Source organism: Echinops telfairi, unplaced genomic scaffold, assembly GCF_000313985.2.
Source record: "Echinops telfairi isolate 266 unplaced genomic scaffold, ASM31398v2 ScPeMD7_7469;HRSCAF=8507_0, whole genome shotgun sequence".
NCBI lineage: Eukaryota > Metazoa > Chordata > Mammalia > Afrosoricida > Tenrecidae > Echinops > Echinops telfairi.
In genome coordinates this window covers 60,710,904-60,728,920 of record NW_022111372.1, presented here as the reverse complement: position 1 = coordinate 60,728,920, position 18,017 = coordinate 60,710,904, and the positions used below count along the sequence as shown (strand labels likewise).

The window sequence follows — 18,017 nt, the reverse complement described above, 5'->3', positions numbered from 1 at the left end:
ATAATAATTTCTGTGGAGCGAAATAAAATAGGATACGGAGTTAGCCTGAGAGTGGTGGGTGGCTCTTTTATCTAGGGTGCTCAGGGGATGGCCTTCCTGAAGAGGTGGGCACTGAGCAGAGGACTTTGTCCAGTGGAGGAGGGAGAGCGCACGGGACTGGCAAGCAGAGGATGGCTGTCCTTGCCACATAGGGCAGACTCCTCCCTGACCCAACACCAGCTTCCCCCAGTCCTGGCTGCTTATCTCTGGGCGGACACTTCGGGGATGAATCAGCCAGCAGAGCAAAGAAAGAAAAAAGTCACAGAGCAAGCTAAGTACACAGCTGTACTGCCAACGCCCAAACAAAATCACTCACAGGGCTCCCTCAACCCCCTCGGCTTCTTTCCCGTCCTCCCAAAAAGGAAAGATATACATAGATATAAATTAGCCAAATGTTCTGCATAGCAAGATGACTTAACTCATTACAGCGTTTCGTGGAGATTCAGTAAATGGGAATCCATTCAAGTTGAACCAAGTCCAACAAAATTGCATCCAGACGCCATTAAGAAGCACCCAAAGCAAAGGGTGGTGTTGAGAAGCAGCCCAAGGCCAGGTGTCTTTAGTGGGTCCTGTGGGCAGAGGGCTGGGGAGACAACAGAACTGAACCAGGCACCAGCCCACTCCGGCTGCCCACTGTAGGTGAGCTGACCCCTGGAAGTGGATCCCAGCAGAGCTCACCAGATCATCCTCATCCTCTACTTTTTGACGACTCTCTAAACCACTTCTAAATTAGCCTTAATTTGCCACTTAGGAGACTAGCAGACTAGCAGAGTGGTTGAACTTGCTGCTCACAATTTAAGCAGCAGAGGTAATTAAGATGTAGTCAGGAGGAACACAAAGAACAGAACTTCCTCTCTCCAGTTCTCAGCAGAATTGCTGCTGTTTGGAAACAGAGCTCTCTAACTGCGAGTGGCAGCTCTGCACTCTGGAGGAGGGCCCGCTCTTCCCAGGGATGCTGGCAGGATGGAGCGTGCTGGGGAGAGGCAGAGGCTGGGGAGCCCACAACACCTGGGCTGGCACGGAAGAGGAGCTGCTGGGAGTGGGGAGGAGGGAGTCCTTGCCCACTCACGGGCTGCAAGACAGCACCCTATTACCAATTATTTACTCAGAGAAGATATTGCCAATTTATTGATTGATGATATGACAAGCATGTCATATGATAAGGAAAGCATGTACAAGAAAGCCTGGGGATAGACTCCCACCCCCAAAAACCAGCATGACCTGCTCATCTAGGATCACCCTGAACTTTGCAAGGAAACGCCTGCATCCTGGATGCACAGGGCCAGCTGGGAACTGTGAACCCAACCCTGAGGACTGCCTTGTCTAACGCAGGCCATGCCCCGCTGCTAGTAGCACCAGAGTACGTCCCAACACACCAATTCTGCCTTGCTATGCTGCTCAGAAAACTGTCTTTACCTTTCTGAGCTTCCATTTATTTGTCCTCAAATTGGTAGTGCTGTACGCACACACATCATGGGCTGTGAAAATTAAATAATTCATGAGAGAGAAGGTGTCTGGCACAGAGTGCAGGCTAATAAATGGCAGGGATGTGCTTGCTATTTATAAGCAGCTTTGGGGGTACAGAAGGAGCCTCGGGTTGTCATGAGTAATGTGTTGGGCTGCTAATCATAAGGTCAGCAGTTCAAAACTATGAACCACTCCATGGGAGAAAGATGAGACTTTCTACTCCCTAAAGAGTTAGTCTTGCACAATGGATGTAGGTATTGATTGTGACAAGAATTGTACAAGCCCCCAATAAAGTTATTTTTAAAAGAAAAAAAAAGAGTTAGTCTTGGAAACCCACAAGGGCAATTCTACCTTGACCTGTAGGGTTGCCGTGAGTCGGCATTGACTCCGTGGCAATGGGTTTGGGTTTGGGTTTGGGTTTGGTGGTAGAGTGGTAGACTCTTCTACCTTCCATGCAGGATGGCCAGATTGGATTCCCCACCAATGGCCTCAAACACAGCCACCAACCTTCTATCATGGAGGCCTGGGTGCTGCTGTGATGCTGAATAGGTTTTGATGGGGCTTCTAGACCAAGACAGACTAGGAAGAAAAGCCTGATGATGTACTTCCAAAAGTCAGCCAATGAAAACCTTATGTGTCACAATGGTCTGATCCCTTGGAGCATGAGACCCCTATAAGCCTGAGACCCGCTGGACAGCAGTTACCAGCAACTACAGGGGTGGTACAAACTGCTAACATGCTTCACTGCAGATTAAAAAGTTGGCAGTTCGAGTCCAGCCAAAGGCATGTTGCAACAGTGGTTCTCAACCTTCCTGATGCCCAGACCCTTTCATACAGTTCCTCATGTTGAGGTGACCCCCAACCATAAAATTATTTTCGTTGCTACTTCATAACTGGAGACGGATAGAGGAGCAGTGTCTTGGTTCCTAAGACCACCGAAAATATGTGTTTTCTGGTGGTCTTAGGCAACCCCTGTGAAAGGGTCGTTTGGCCCCCAGGTTGAAGAAAGCCTGGTGAATCATGCCTGAAATTCAGCCACGGAAACCCCTAGGTGCACCTCCACTGTGGCACTCACAGCGTCACCCTGAGAACTGGGTCATCGATGCAGGGATTCAAGGTCCTGCCTTTGCAGAATTTGGGAGGGGGGTGGTCAAGGGAGATGCTCTTAGATGCACCCAGCATCTGATTTAAACTCCGCTCTGAGTGGCTTCCCTGAGGCAAGTCTAAAACCACAGACTGCATATGAGGGGCTTGTAAAAAGTTGGTGGAGGAAAATGGAACTAAAAGATCATGGCATTTGAAGCCCCCTGGTATGAATGCAGTGACCCTCCCAGATGTAGCTCGGGTGAACGTCCCACCTCGGTCCCCATCTCTTTCTCCCCAGTGGGTCCCTGGACTTACAAGCCTTGGGCTCACGTTACCATAACATTGGATTTTGCGGAATTTAATTTCCCCAATGAGAAGCGAGGTACAACCTCCTTCTCACATGACCCACTTCTCATATTTACACTTAACACCTGAAGATGCTGCTGTGACAGCGTGTGCAGAGGAGGAGGTGCTGTGCGTTCGCAGACTGGGAGGCCGTGGGAGAGGGGCAGGATGAACCCTCCCCGGGGGCCGCCTCTCCATCTCCTCCCGAAAGGGCTTCCTCTCCACAGAACATCCTGAGAGCCTGTTGCTGGGTGACCCCAGTGACTTTACAACGTGTGTGTGGTGGGGGGACCGGGGGCCGGGGTACTGCGCCACCAGTGTCTCGTGCAGAAGTGGGGAGGAGACTCGCTGTGTGCTTCAACGTCTCAGGAGGAAGGGTTTGTAGTTTGTATGCCACGGACAACACAACAAAGTTGGCCCGGACCTGCACCATCTTCACGATGGTTAGTGTACAGTACGTAGTCGTCCTCACGCTTCCCATGGGGGCTCTAAACGGTTCCTAGAAAGCAACCACTGTCTCGCGACTCCATTTTCCACACACCTTCTGAAGTCCCCATTGAGTGCCTTCTGCCCTACGTGGCTCACCTATCCCCCTCCCACGAAGAGTACGTGAATAGATAGGGACAGCCCCTTGGAGGGAAAAGATCACGATGGGAAAGAATTTCTAAGGACCTTTCTTGGTTTTCTTGGAATTCCCTATATCAAGATACTTGCATGTCCCTGGTAAAAGACCAGGGGGCTGTACATGACTAACATAGCATGTATACCATTGCTGTGGAGTCTCTTCTGAGTCAGAGTGGCCAGACAGAGACCCTATGAGACAGAGGACAACTGCCCCCCAGGGTTTCCGAGCTGGCATCTTGACGGAAGCAGACAGCCACGTCTTTCTCCAATAAAGCAGCTGGGTTTGAACTGCCAACCTTTTCGCTTGAAGTCAAGGGCTTTGACCACTGTGCCATCAGGACTCCTTTCTATGGTTTATCAGCAAGGCAGTAAATAACAGTGAAACACAGAAGGGGAAAGTTACTCCCTCTTCAAAGCTCTTTTAATGCTTGCACTTCAGTCTGGGAGAAGTTCTCCACCAGGGCTGGTCTGTGTTTACCCCTCTTTAGCCCTCCAGCCTCCCTCCTTAACAGAGAGCAGGTCTCAGAGCCCTGTGTAGCTGCTAGCAGAATCGTGCTCTAATGTAATTGCATTGCTTTGTTTTCCTTACTGCAATTTCACGGCTATTTTCTGTTTACATCAGATGATTCTGTTTCTCCGTCCTTGGTGGTGATGTAATGCTTCTTTGTTAAAGTAGAATTTCGTTCCATGGAAAAGAACCACCCAGACCCTTCCTGGCACACAGTAGGTGCTCTGTGGACACGGGGTTGCTGGAATCAAGCCAAGCTCCTCTCTGCTTAATATTGACTGACACACTTCTTAAAGTGAAGTTAAGCTTCATTTATAAGGGCTATCACTGATGTGTATAATAGTGTACAAATGTGTACAAATCACCCAAGAAACTAGGCTGTGCCCAAGGAAGATGTGTTGACCACGGGCTCCGGCTCCTGCCTCACAACAGTCCTTAACCCCTCCAGCTGTTTGCACCAGATGCACACCCCCTGCCTTGCTTACACTGGTCAGGTACACTGCTTGTGAGGGGTGTACAGTGCTCATCTGTTCATTCTTTCTTATAGAGCCCCCACTTTGTGCCAGGGGACATCCATCAATAAAACCAATTCTTTAATGGCTTGTTTGGAGCTTACATTCTGATTGAGGGAGAAGACAGACAGACAGACAGAAGGGAGGGAGGGAGGGAAGGAAGGAAGGAAGGAAGGAAGGAAGGAAGGAAGGAAGGAAAGAACCGGGGGGAAAATGCGCAAATAACCGTGCACATTAGAGTGTAATTATTATCTTGGAGAAGAATAGGGCAGGGCACAAGGAATTGACTGAGCAAGGTAGGGACAGGGGGCAGATTTTAAATATGATGGTCAGTGTTGGCTTTATGGAGGAGGTGACATTTGAATACAATTTGGAGGAGCTGCGAGAGCCAAAAAAATACTTTGGGGGCAGACCACTGCAGGCAGCGAGACATAAAGGCCCTGAAACATATGTGTGCTTGGTGTGTTCAAAAGACAGCAAAGAGGCCGAAGCTTAGCAAAAGGGGACAGAGTATTGGAAGGTGCGATTGAGAGGGAGCTGGAGGAGCATCTTGACAGATCATTAGGAGGATTTGGGCATTTTCATTTAGAGAAATGGGAAGTCATCGAATGATCTGAGCAAAAAAAATGGCTGGGTGTGCTCCATCTGTAACGCTGTCTCTGGGGGCCATGCTGATGAGGGCTTGATAGCACAGAAGTAGAAGCAGAGGCTAGTTAGGAGTCTGTGAGAGAGATGATAGACCAGGACAGAGGCAGTGAAAAGTGGCAAGAAGTAGACAGATTCTGGATGGTTTAAAGTAAAAGGATTTAACCAACCAGTCTACTCCTAGGTATAGACTGCAGATCATTATAAACCAATATACAAACAAAAATGTGCACAAGAATGTTCACAGCAATATTATTCATAATAACTGAAAACTGGCACCCAACTAGCTTCCATCCAACTAGTCCAACTGGCCGTCAACTGATGGGTGAATTGAATCTGAGTTGGCAATCGAAAGGAATGAAGTCCTGGTCTATACTACAACCTGCATGAACCTAGAAAATATTAGTCTGATATAATATGAGGACAGTGAGTTCTTGCGATGTGGTCCTGCTCACCCTCATGAGGAGATCACTAAAGATAATGAATGCCATTGCAAAGCACACTGAGGAACCCAGTGTGCCCTGTTATCCGAAAGAACAGCATCTGGGGTCTTACAGGCTTGTTTCAAGCAAGCAGCCATCTAAACGAGGAGTCCGCTAAGTCCATATGAAGAAGCCCACTAGCCTGTGTGATCTAAGGATTGTGTATAATAAGAACCAAACCTGGAAGAAGGAACAGTACCAGTGGCTAAAAGCTAAACACCCAGTTTGCAGAATGCTGTGGATTATAGTAGAAGCCCAAAATCCATTTGTCGGGTCCCCATATGGATTGAGTCCCTGGTGAATCCCCACTGTCCATAGTCTAGGACCATGAACTGATCTAATAGCAGACAAAGAACACTGTAAAGGGGAATTGTCGTTAGATCCATTTTGAATTCATCCTAAATTTTTAATGTTTTTTGTTTTAGCTTTTTTCTTAGATTGAGGTCTTTCTCTCTTAATACAGCCATTGTTACTGCACCCTTTCTTTGGTTTTGGTCCTTGTTATACATGTTTTTCAGAATCCCAGGTGGGCGTATTTATGAAGACAATACCTGGATTAGTGATTGCCAGAGGGCACCGAGGGCGGGGGGGAGGGGGAATGGGGAGTCAACAGCGGCATGGGCGCAAGAAGGAAGGAAAGTTTCCAAAGTGGAGACTGGTGATGGCTGCACAACCCTTCTCGGTATCGGGCTGAGTGAAAGGTTCCAGACACAGCTGGGAAAGTCTCATCTGACTAGATTCATATGAAATGCCCATAATAGGAAAGTCCGTAGAGATAGAAAGTAGATGAGAGGTTGCCAGGGGCTTTAGAAGACGCTTCAGCTGACCATTCGGTTAAGCATTGAGCTGCCAACCATAAGTCAGTGTTTCAAACCTACCAGCCACTCTGCTGGAAAAAGATGAGACTGTCTGTCACCATCAGGATGCCGAGTCTCAGACGGCCAAGGAACAGTTCTACTCTCCCCGGCAGGGCACTAGGAGTCAGAATCATGCGGATGGCAATGGCAGTGGACAGAGGGTTGATGGGCGGGGCGCAGGAGGCAGGACTGCTAATGGGCACAGAGAGTCCATTGTGATGACACTCTCCTGTGCACATTTTGTTTGCATATCGGTTTATAGTGCTCTGCAGTCTATACCTACGAGTAGAATTGTTGGCTAAATCCCTTTACTTTAATCCATGCATCCAGATTGGGGTGATGGCTACAGAACATTGCGAATGCCGTGGACGATACTTCAGTATGTATTTTTTTAAGGGGCTGGAATAGCTAGTTTTATGTATGTGACTTTTACTTTACTGGGTTGTTTTTGTTTCTTGTTTTTTTAAGGTAAAGGATTTATTGATAGATTTGGTGTGGAGAGTGAGGAAAGCCGACGGGAGAGCCACAGACACTATGGGAAGGGAGGGCAGGCTTGGGGAGGAAGATGAGAAGTTCAATCTTGAGCATATTAAAGCTGAAGATACAACTGGGTATATGCATTTATAGTTCAGGGAAAGGGTGAAGTTATCAACATAGGAATCAAGCTACAACGTGTGGAACTGCCTTCAGCATGTAAATGGTATTTAAATGACCAGTCTGCATAAGATCACCAAGTTCATGAATGTAAATAGAAGGAAAAACTCATGGGTGGGGCCCAGGATTCTCTAGCATCAAGAGGTCAAGGACATAAGGAAGAAACAGGTGAGGAGTGGCTACCAGAAGTAGAAGCAGCAGCCAAAGAATATGTTGTCAGAAAATCCAGTAAAGGGGGAAGTAACACTCCTGATAGGTTAACTGAGAAGAGGACCAAGACTGACATTAAAAGGGGCAACATGGAGGTCGTTCTGCAAGGTCGTTCAGCCATGACCAGAGTTGTTCAGTGGAATGTTAGAGTCAAAGCCTGCCTCAAAGGACAACAGGAAGAGGTGACAGTGAGCATCGAGAGTTAGTCCACGTTTGAGGTGTGCTTCCCCGAGAGGAAGAGTGAGCCATGGTGGTAACTAAAAGGAAAAGTAGGGACAAGAGGAGTTGTTTTTATAAGAGACTTAGAAGCATGTTTGCATGCTGATGGGATTGATCCATTACGAGAGGGAGCGTTTGCTGATGTGGGAGAATGAATTGCTGGAAAGACGTCCTTGAGAGAGCAAGAAAAGATGAGTGTCAGTGGTTGCTGTGCCATGGAGGGTTTGAACTTCAACAGCTCGTCTATAATGACTGGAAGAAGGCAGGGAAGGTGGGGACAGCGGCTGATTGGCCAGTAAATGTAAAGAGAGTTTTGAGCCAGTAAATTCTCCTCTGGCTGCATCCGTTGTCTCAGGAGAATGGGAAACACCATCAGGTGCTGAGAGAGAACAGGAGAGATGGTGGCGGTTTAGGAAAAGAGGAGAAGATATGAAATCATCAAGGAGAGTGGAAGAAGCAAAGCAAGAGTAAGGCAGTGCGATGTGCCCGCACACTTGAGACCCATCATGATGGCTGTAGCAGTGCCAGGCAGAGTGGTTATGTTTGTTTGTTGTTTGATCTCCAGCCACATTTAGCTGCCCATATAAAACTGTGGCAGAGGCAAAGACTTGGATTTAATCAAAACTGAGACTTTTGCCACACAAATATGATGAAGTGAGAGATGGCAAGGGATCAGAGAGTATCCACAGGGAATGATTATAATGATTGGCTATACAGTTTGTGTTGGATAAAAGGGAGGCAAGAATAGGACGTCAGGGGTAGTGAAAAAGGAAATTGGGGGTGACAGAAATCCCTGAATCAAAGAGTTGGAGTTATCATGGTACAATAGGAAGTAAGCTAGAAAGGGGTGAGGCAGTAGTCAAGGGTGGTTTACATGGAATTGAGGTAATGGAGAGATTGCCTTCACCGGTGATGACAATGAAATCCAGAGTGTGACCAGGAAAGTGAGAAGGGAAACCAGCCTGCAAGGAGGGGAGGTCGAAGATGTTGGAAGGACCAGTCCCTTGTATAAGGAAACACCTGGGAATTGATTCAGGAGCGGAGTTGGATAGAATGACAGTGGTCTAGAGGCCGAAACTTCAGAAAGTACATGTGAGTGGCCTGGGGGTCAATAATTGATACAACAAGTGCTTGAATCTCCAGGTCCAAAACCAAAAAAGCACACTGCCTCCAAATAGATTCCAACTCACGGAGACCATAGGTATACCAGAACTCTGAAACTGTAAATCTTTACACAAAAGAGAGACTTATCTTTCTACCAGGGAATGGCTGGGAGGGTTGAAGCGCTAACTTTGCAATTAGCAGCTCAATACCTAACCCACAGCGACCCTAGAGCCCCTTTGGCTCCACTGGACTATGTGAAGGGAGAAAAAGAAGCGGGGGAATACGCTTCACAGAGTCGAATGTACAAGGTTGAGGTAAGAGGTTATTTAACATAGTCATCGGAGGAAAGTAGCCACTGCTGAAGGGACTGCAGAGAGAGCAGTGCCTTCAGGGTAGAGATGGTTTCAGTTAAGACCAAGAAGGGACACAAATCTTCAGAGAAGAGGTCAATGACATGAGGATGGTCCATGTGAATTCCAAATGGGCCCGTGGAAGAGTTTGGGGAGATTGGGAGAGGGAGAGGTAAAGAAGAAAAAATATTTCAGCTCAGGACATGATCTTGAGGTGCGTCTTAGTGTCCTGGAGCTGCTGTAATAAAATAAGACAAACTTGATAACTTAGTCAAGCAAACTTGCCGTCCCTTAATTTGGGGGTCTGGAAGTCCAAACCACAGAACCAGCCATGTTGATTCCTTCTGAGGGCTCTGCAGAAGAAATAATTCCATGTCTCTGCCCTAGCTTCTGGTGATTCTTGGCAATCCTTAGTGTTTCTTGACTTAAAGATGGATCTTCACACAGTGTCTTCACCTGATCTGTGCCTGTTCCTCTTTGATAAGATGCCACTCGTTGGGATAAAGACCCACCATTCTCTGGTATAACCTTATGCCAAAGAAATTGTTAACATGTCAAAGACTGTATTTCCAGACAAGGTTACAACCTCAGGTACCAGGGGTTAAGACTTCAACATATATTTTCATGGGAACACATTCAATCTCTAATAAGGTAACTTTTATAAGCAGGGACAAGGCATAGAATGAGATTCATCCTGGTGGACTCTGGGCAGATGGTGTTGGTAATGCTACAGAGATTGGAAGGTACAGATGCCCAGGCTCTCTATCGATTACCAAGGAAAGAAACTTGGGCAGGGGCAGTTTTACTCCAAAAATGTGTGCCTGGATTAGAGATGTAATATTTCCAAATCAAGGGACTCAATCTTGGGCCCTGAGTATGCAGAACTCTCTCATGACCTCTCTGGGTAAGTGGAGTCTGGAGACATGGACCCCAGTGACAGAAACTGTCCAATCCACACCTGTCACGCTCTAGAAATCCCCTTCCCAGAGTAAGCCAGCATCCCTGAAGCACCTACTCAGGGCAGCATCTCTTATCCACTGTGTTGCTCGCAGTGCCCCTTGCTTCTAGCATAGCCGCTGCCTATAGTAGGTGCCCTGATGTGCTCGCCAAGTGAAGGAGTTCATAGTCATTGACTGGTGCATGTACCAGGGAATAGAAGCCCTTGATGGGGATTTTCTCATTCAATCCTCACAGCAAACAGTGTGAGATAGGTACAGTTATTATCTCAACTCACATCCCAGCAAGCAGAGACTTAAGAGAGCTGCAGGAACTTGCCCAGGTAACAGAGCGAGGGCATTTGAAGGACAGTCTATCTCACTCTAGTTCTGGCATTAACAATGGGCATGGTGGTCATTTATCGACCAAACCTGGAATGGCCTACCTAAAGAATCTGTGTGTTTGGAACCAGGAGACATTCTCCAGCCCTGGTCTCCCTCTCTGAGGGGAACCCCCACCCATACCCCACCACTCATTTTCTCTCTATCTATCTTTCTCTAAGATCCTCTTCCTACTTTCTATCCATCCTGATTTCAGAACTCTTTCCTTTGTTTTTCCACCACAGATGTGAAAAGCTGGCTTGTGATGTTTGGATTTCAGCTGAGCAACATAATCCCAGGTTTTCCAAGAGCCAAAATGTATTTCGTGCCTCCTCCCTATGAACTGTCTGAGAGTCAAGCAAGTGAGAATGGACAGGTAAGCAGGCATGCCTGCCACAGGCCCGAGTCCCTGTCATTGTCCTCTCTTGCAAGCTTCACTGTCTGGGAGCCAAGGGGACGTCAGCAGATGAGGGGACATCGGCGCTGGGTATAAAAGCTGCATGCAAGGTCATGGCTTCATTGGAAAAAAGAATGTCATGCTGTCTTCCCAGCCTCGAAGATTGCCTTAATTGTAGTAAAAATTATCTGTCCCGTCTCTACCCTTGAGTCACTCGTTGATTAACAGCAGCACCGAGAAATCCAGCAACCACCGACCATCTGTACTGCCTACAAGATCATAACCCTTTAGGCTTTTATGGGGAGCAATAAAACTGTGGTTTTCCGTTTCTGTCCCATTAAAGAACATTTTTATGCCCTGCATAAAACCTCTGTATTTTACGGCCCAAATGTGTACAGATTGAGTCTTGAGAACATAATCAGTGCCGGGCTCTCTCTGTGATGACTGAAGGGTGGTCAGTTTCCAGGCGGGTGCAGCTGAGGCCCAGCCACTGCGGGGTGGGAGCGGACATCAGTATTCCAGAGGCTGTCCCTCTCAGCCCCTTCTGCAGAGCCGGTGCTGGGGCGATAAAAGCCTGCAAGGTCTCAGCTGCTCTGAATAATTGTCCAGATTGTGTAACTATAGAGAGGCAAGGAGGAGCGGCTGGGTAATTGAGGATGGCGTTCTCTCAGCCCTGCCCCTTGGGGACCACTCCGTGGATGAATAGCCATCATTTCCCTCATTTATCTAAGTGCCATTACTTTCCAAACACAGCCTCTCCCATTATCCCAGCCTGTCCCCCAACCACCAATTGAGATAAGTTGTAATTTGTGAGTGGAAGACTCAAGGCCGAGGAGATAATGGTGCTTTTGTCCCTGTGTGAACCAGGACGAGGCTCCAAAGCGATTGACTCCCCATCTGGGGATGTGCCCTGTGGCTCATGGGACCATTAGCTCTTAGCCTAGAGCCTCTCGCACATCCACATGTTCACGGATCACCCAGGGAGTCCTATGAACATGTCTCAGCCCAGGGCCCATTCTCTGCCTTTCGGATGGAGTTCCAACACTGCCGGCTGCCCTTGCAGCCCATCACTTCCGTGTGTCCATCAGAAATGAGTTCTGTTTCAATGGTCGGCTTTTAAGGAGCAAGTCACCAGACCTTTCCCTTAGGGTACATCTGAGTGTACTTGAACTTTCAGTTAGCCACTCCGCATGTTAACACCACCCAGGCTCAGCAAGATCGCACTCAAGAAAGGGAGTGCATACCCAGAGCCTCCACCTTAAAGAACCTAAGTCACAGCAGCAGAGGGTCTCCGCCGCCCCGGCAAACACCCCACCCTTCAGGTCAGGCTATTCCTCCTCCCGAAGTATGCAAGAGAGCTGCCAAATCATCCAAGTGCTGGGTGGCTTGCTCCCCATCCCCGGGCACCCCCCTTGCTTAAAAGGGTAGGTGTATAATGCACAGACATTAATCAGCAAAGTGGTAGGCTTCCTCCTCCATCTTTTCGGTTAGTGGCACAGTGAGGGGGCAGGTGGGAATACTCTCAGGAACCGCACAGCTAGCCAGGCTCTCGGAGTCCAGAGGTGAGCTGGTTCCAGCCCAGACACAACCCTGGACCTCGGCGCAACAGCCCCATGCTCCCCCTCTGCCCCTCCTCTCATGAGTGCCTGCCCATCTTCTCACGCCTCTGTCTCCTTGTGCCCACAGCTCATCACAGGCGTCCAGCAGACGACAGAGAGGCACAACCAAGCCTTCCTGGCACTGGAAGGGCAGGTCATTTCTAAAAAGCTACATGCCAGCATCCGGGAGAAAGCGGGCCGCTGGTTCGCCACCACCACACCCATCATCGGGAAAGGCATCATGTTCGCCATCAAGGAAGGACGAGTGACCACCGGGGTGTCCAGCCTCGCCAGCGAGGACAGCCGCAAGGTGGCCTCGGTGCTCAACAACGCCTACTACCTGGACAAGATGCACTACAGCATCGAGGGCAAGGACACCCACTACTTTGTGAAGATCGGCGCGGCTGACGGCGACCTGATCACACTGGGCACCACCATCGGCCGCAAGGTGCTGGAGAGCGGCGTGAACGTGACCGTGTTGCAGCCCACACTGCTGGTCAACGGCAGGACTCGAAGGTTCACCAACATTGAGTTCCAGTACTCCACACTGCTGCTCAGCATCCGCTACGGCCTCACCCCAGACACCCTGGACGAAGAGAAGGCCCGCGTCCTGGACCAGGCCAGACAAAGGGCCCTGGGCACCGCCTGGGCCAAGGAGCAGCAGAAAGCCCGGGACGGGAGAGAAGGGAGCCGCCTGTGGACGGAGGGCGAGAAGCAGCAGCTCCTGAGTACTGGGCGGGTGCAAGGCTATGAGGGGTACTACGTCCTTCCTGTAGAGCAGTACCCCGAGCTGGCAGACAGTAGCAGCAACATCCAGTTTTTAAGACAGAATGAGATGGGAAAGAGGTAACAAAGTCACCTGCTGCCATCCCTCGTCTGGATGGCTCAGCAGGAGTCACTGTTGTCTCCGCTCCTAAGGAGACGAAAGCCTAACAGGGGCACCGAGGCCGGGCTGCTTTAGGATCCCAAGTGGCAAGGAAGCTCACATTTTTTGAGTTAAAATGCTACTGCCCACACGAGAAGCCCCACCTCCTGAAGTAGACTAAAGCCTGGCTGAGCACTCTGAGGAAAACGAAAACAAAGGAATGAACGAACGAACAGACACACACACACCATGTTCCCAAGTTCCCCTGACATCCGACCCACTTGTTCTGGGTCTACACAGAAGAGAGACAAACAAAAAAAACAGAGAGAGGCCAACGCACACGCCCAAAAGGGCTACGAGAAACAACCCGTCACCATAAGAAGACTATGATAACCAAACACACTGACCAACAGACAGAGGACATGAACCTGAGGAGGCCTCCTACCCCATCGCCTCACTCGGTGACAACGTGAGCGACGCCAGACACCCACGCGGCCGGCGACCCCGCGCAGCGGAGGGCCACGCAGCCTGCTTTGTTGGACAAAGACTTCAGACACGTTCGTTTAAGCAAACATAGGTGCATTGACAACACGACTCCGGGGTGATTTGTGTGTAGCGACTGGGGCGGGGAGGGAATACACGTGGAAGAGTGAGCACTTTTTAAAGAGAACAAGCAAACAAAACACAAGCACGAGAGAGAAAGCAAACAAAAGAAATCGATATCAAAAACCCACGCGAAATTACACCACCCAGCACCTAACCCTCAGGGCCCCACTTAGTCTGGCTTGAGGAAACTTATTTGAGCGCAGAGTGTAAAATGTAATTCAAAATGGTGGCTATACTCACTGCAGATAAAGTTCATACTCTTTTGTCTTTGAAGATTCCATTGTGGACAGTAATACACAGTTACAGGGTGTAGCCTGTTTAGATTCCGTAGTTTGTGGGTATCAGTTGCAGTAGAGGTGTGGCATTGTGGCACTCTTTTGCTAACGGGCACCACTTCAGATCACCCTGTACATACATGTGCCGCAAGGTACAATCACTGTTTCAGATTTAAAATTATTAGTGTGTTTGTTTGGTCCCGAAACTGAGACAATCACATGAACCGTCACGAGGAGAGGAAAAAAAAAAAAACCACACACACACAAAAAAAAAATTTTAAAAAAACGGAAAACAAAACAAAAAAAAAAGTCTAATAAGAACTTTGGTACAGGAACTTTTTTGTAATATACATGTATGAATTGTTCATCGAGTTTTTATATTAATTTTAATTTGCTGCTAAGCAAAGACTAGGGACAGGCAAAGATAATTTATGGCAAAGTGTTTAAATTGTTTATACATAAATAAAGTCTCTAAAACTCCTGTGGATACACTGGTCTTCTGTGGAAATGATTTGAGACGAGAGATGAGCAAGAAAGAGGCTGAGTTGGTTTGGGGGGTGCTTGGGGGATACTTGGTGTAGTGGTTATGCATTGGGTTGTGATACACAGGGTCGGCAATTCAACACCACCAGCAGCTCCATCGGAGAAAGACTGGGCTTTCTACTCTTGTAGACAGTTACAGTCTTGGAAAGCCACAGCAGAGAACTGAAAGTCAACACTGACTCATTGGCAGCAAGAGTTTGTGCTTTGTTAAAGTGGTAACGGTGCCCTGGGGGCTCTGTGGGTTAGACGCGTTGATGGTCAGTGGAAAGGCTGGTGGGTGGACCCCAACCGGCTGCTCTGAAAAAGAAAGATGAGGCTCTCTGCTTGGCCCACGTCAAGGTAGACAATCTCAGAAACCCTTCGTAGGGTTACTCTGTCAGAATTGGCGCGATGTCAGTAGCTTTGGGGTTTTGTTAGAGGTAGCCCGTGGCTCCCAAGACAGCTCTCACTTCTAGAACAATCGTTGCACGAAGCAGGAGCACAGAGTCTGAGCCTGCTGCTAGTAGTAGGCAGGTAGGTGGGTGGGCAGCATGGCCCACCTGTGTGTGGACCCCTTCAGATTTCTCAATACTCATTACAGATACAGGCTAGTTCTGGGAGATGCTGACCGGAAATTGAGGCCAAACACTTGCCACACTCAGAATCCGTGTGTGTGTGTGTGTGTGTGTGTGTGTGTGTGTGTGTGTTTCTGACAGGAAATATCCGTTTGCCCCAAAATTTGTTTTCCTGAAAGACAACTCTTTGAAAGGCGATATTTATGCTGCAGGGCTGTGTGTGTGTGTGTGTGTGTGTGTGTGTGTGTGTGTGTGATGCTGACAGGAAATTGAGACCAAACACTTGCTACACTCAGAATCCGTGTGTGTGTGTGTGTGTGTGTCTGTGTGTGTGTGTGTGTGTGTGTGTTTCTTACAGGTCAGATCCGTTTGCCCCAAAATTTGTCTACCTACAAGAACCCCAAAGGAGTTCTGACGGCACTGTCAGGTAAGCATTCGACTACTAACTTCAAGGTAGATGATTCAAACCCACCAGCCACTACAAGGGAGAAAGATGAGTCTGTCTGCTCTTACAGAGTTCTCCAGCCTCAGAACACCTGTGTGGGGTTTGCATGTGTTGGAGTAGACTCAGTGACAGTGCTTTTGGTTTGAGGACAGTCACAAGAAAAGTACTTAAAGTCTAGAAGAATTTATATATGTAAATATACATCTATAGATCAGTACATATATGTCTTAGAATAATCATTAAGGTTATTGTTTGCTGTTTTCAAATTGGTTCTCACCTCAAGGTGACCCCACACACAACTAACAAACTTTCCCCAGTTGTGTCCTACCTCCAATTAGGAGCCCTGGTGGCACTACAGAGTAAGCACTGGACAACAAACTGCAAGGTCAGTGGTTCAAACCCACCAGCCACTCTGAGGGAGAATGAGGAGGCTGGCTGGTCCGGCAGAAACTTCGGAAACCCTATGCACAGTCACTATGAGGTGGCATGGGTGCAGGATGAGAGTGGTATCTCCATGACGAGCTGTGGATCGGATTCCTTGTGATCACCAGGCTCTTCTTCCTAGCCCATCTTAGCTCCCCTGAACCCTGCTCGGCATCAGCAGCCCACTAGCCTCTGCTGACAGTCAGGTGGGGGCTGTGCATGAAGTCCTGGCCTCCCTGAACTACCATTGCCCTCACTGCCTTCAGTAGCTCCCACTTAGGAGTGTTTACAGGGCCAGGATCAAAGTGCATGCTGTGCGGGCGTAGCTTCCATATAACCCTCACCTGTCAGCCCCCCAGTGACATGTTATTGAGAGCCTGCCTTGTGCTAGACTCCTTGCTAGGTTCTGGACCTCAACAACGTAGGTGGAAATAAGCCTTGGGCCCCTTCCTTGTAAAAATGATGGCCAAGAGAGTGAACAGACATTAATCACATAATTACAGTAAGAAATGAAGGTGGCAGAGAGACCACCTTCTCTGTAAAGAGAGAAGTGTGTGACTGGGGATATGACCTAGGCCAAGTGTCAGGAATGTCCAGCCCATGGGCCATGGAGGACCCGCGAAATCATTAATGCCAACTAACATCACCAAGCCAAGCACCAGACTCACAGCCATGGAGTCCAGGCTGGTTCATAGAGACGCCCTGTGGGGTTTTCAGCCGGTCCCTGCTTTCAGGAGTAGAAAGCCCTGTCTTCCTCCCAAGGAGCTGCTGGCGGTGGCTTCAAACTGCTGGCCACGAGGCTCGCAGCCCAGTGTGTAACCGCTCTACCCCAGCGCTCCTTGACTCCCATCACACACCTCACCAACGAGCAGCAGCCCCAGCCATCACATTAAGGGGTGAGGTCATGAAATGTTTGCCCCGTCTGGCCCGAGAATGATGTTATAAATGCCCAAATGACCTTTGACAGTAAAAAGGTTTCCCACCTGATCTACACTGAAGGTGTCACGGAAGTTGATGTGCTCTGAAGGCAGGTGGAGTTAGTCAGCGCATTCCCGAACAAGGGAACGGAGCATGCAGAAGGACGGGGTGGAGGGAGCCCAGTCAGTCCAAGAGGACAGAAGCTGGCCTGCTGGGCTGTAACACAGAAGAGGTTGACGGGGACCAGAAGGCACAGGTTAGAGATCGAAACCTGTTCATCTTGGGTTTTATAGTAAAAGCAATGGGAAGCCAGAGCTTTCTGTTTCCTAAAAGGTGCTTTGAGTACAGCGTGGAGTAGGAGGGAGCGGGCGGTGGGAGGGGAGGGGTACGAGGAAGCTGAGCTGTTCAGCTCCCTGAGACGAAGGTCCTTTGAACTAGAGAGAGCGAAAAGGAAGTAAACTCGACAAATGGATTCCGAGGAAGAGCTCCGATTATCCGTCGCTTTGCAGCTAAGGGACCCCAGGCCAAGCCTCACCCAGCTGGTAAGCAGTGAGACTGAATTGCAGCCCAGGTGAGGCTTCAAGACCCTTCCAGAAAGTCTGGGCCAGCCCTTCACCCTGACCCCCACATGCCGCGCTGCGTTGTGGCTACCTCCCCAGCCTCCACCTGGCTTGGTCAGTCAGGTGGAGGGACACGGAAGTGGGCCACGGCGAGCCTGCTTCCAGCCACATATTGGCCTCATGGGTTGTGTGAGTCTCCCCCGCAGAGCAAGACATGATTTCATAAAGCAAATGAGAGAGCAAACGCGGCCGAGGACTTCCTCCTCAGGAGCAAGTGAGAGCAGCCCTGTTTCCCCAAGTGTGTGCGTCCGCGCCTGTTGCTCTCAGGGAGGGAATTGGAGACCACTCATCACAGCAGGCCTGGCTCTGGCTGCAGCATGGTTTGACACAGCTGCTGGCAGGACCTTCTGGAAAA

General features: G+C 49.1%; 1 protein-coding gene across 1 annotated transcript in view; it reads left to right on the top strand.

Annotated features, from left to right (window-relative positions):
- TENM2 (teneurin transmembrane protein 2) overlaps positions 1-14,646 on the top strand; it is a 1,165,990-nt gene extending 1,151,344 nt beyond the window's left edge. Inside the window, exons 27-28 of the mRNA XM_045284698.1 lie at positions 10,664-10,794; positions 12,502-14,646. Of these exons, the coding sequence (XP_045140633.1) occupies positions 10,664-10,794; positions 12,502-13,263 (893 nt within the window). The 3' untranslated portion in view covers positions 13,264-14,646. The remainder of the gene's footprint in view (positions 1-10,663; positions 10,795-12,501) is intronic.
- The last annotated feature ends 3,371 nt before the right edge of the window (positions 14,647-18,017 follow it).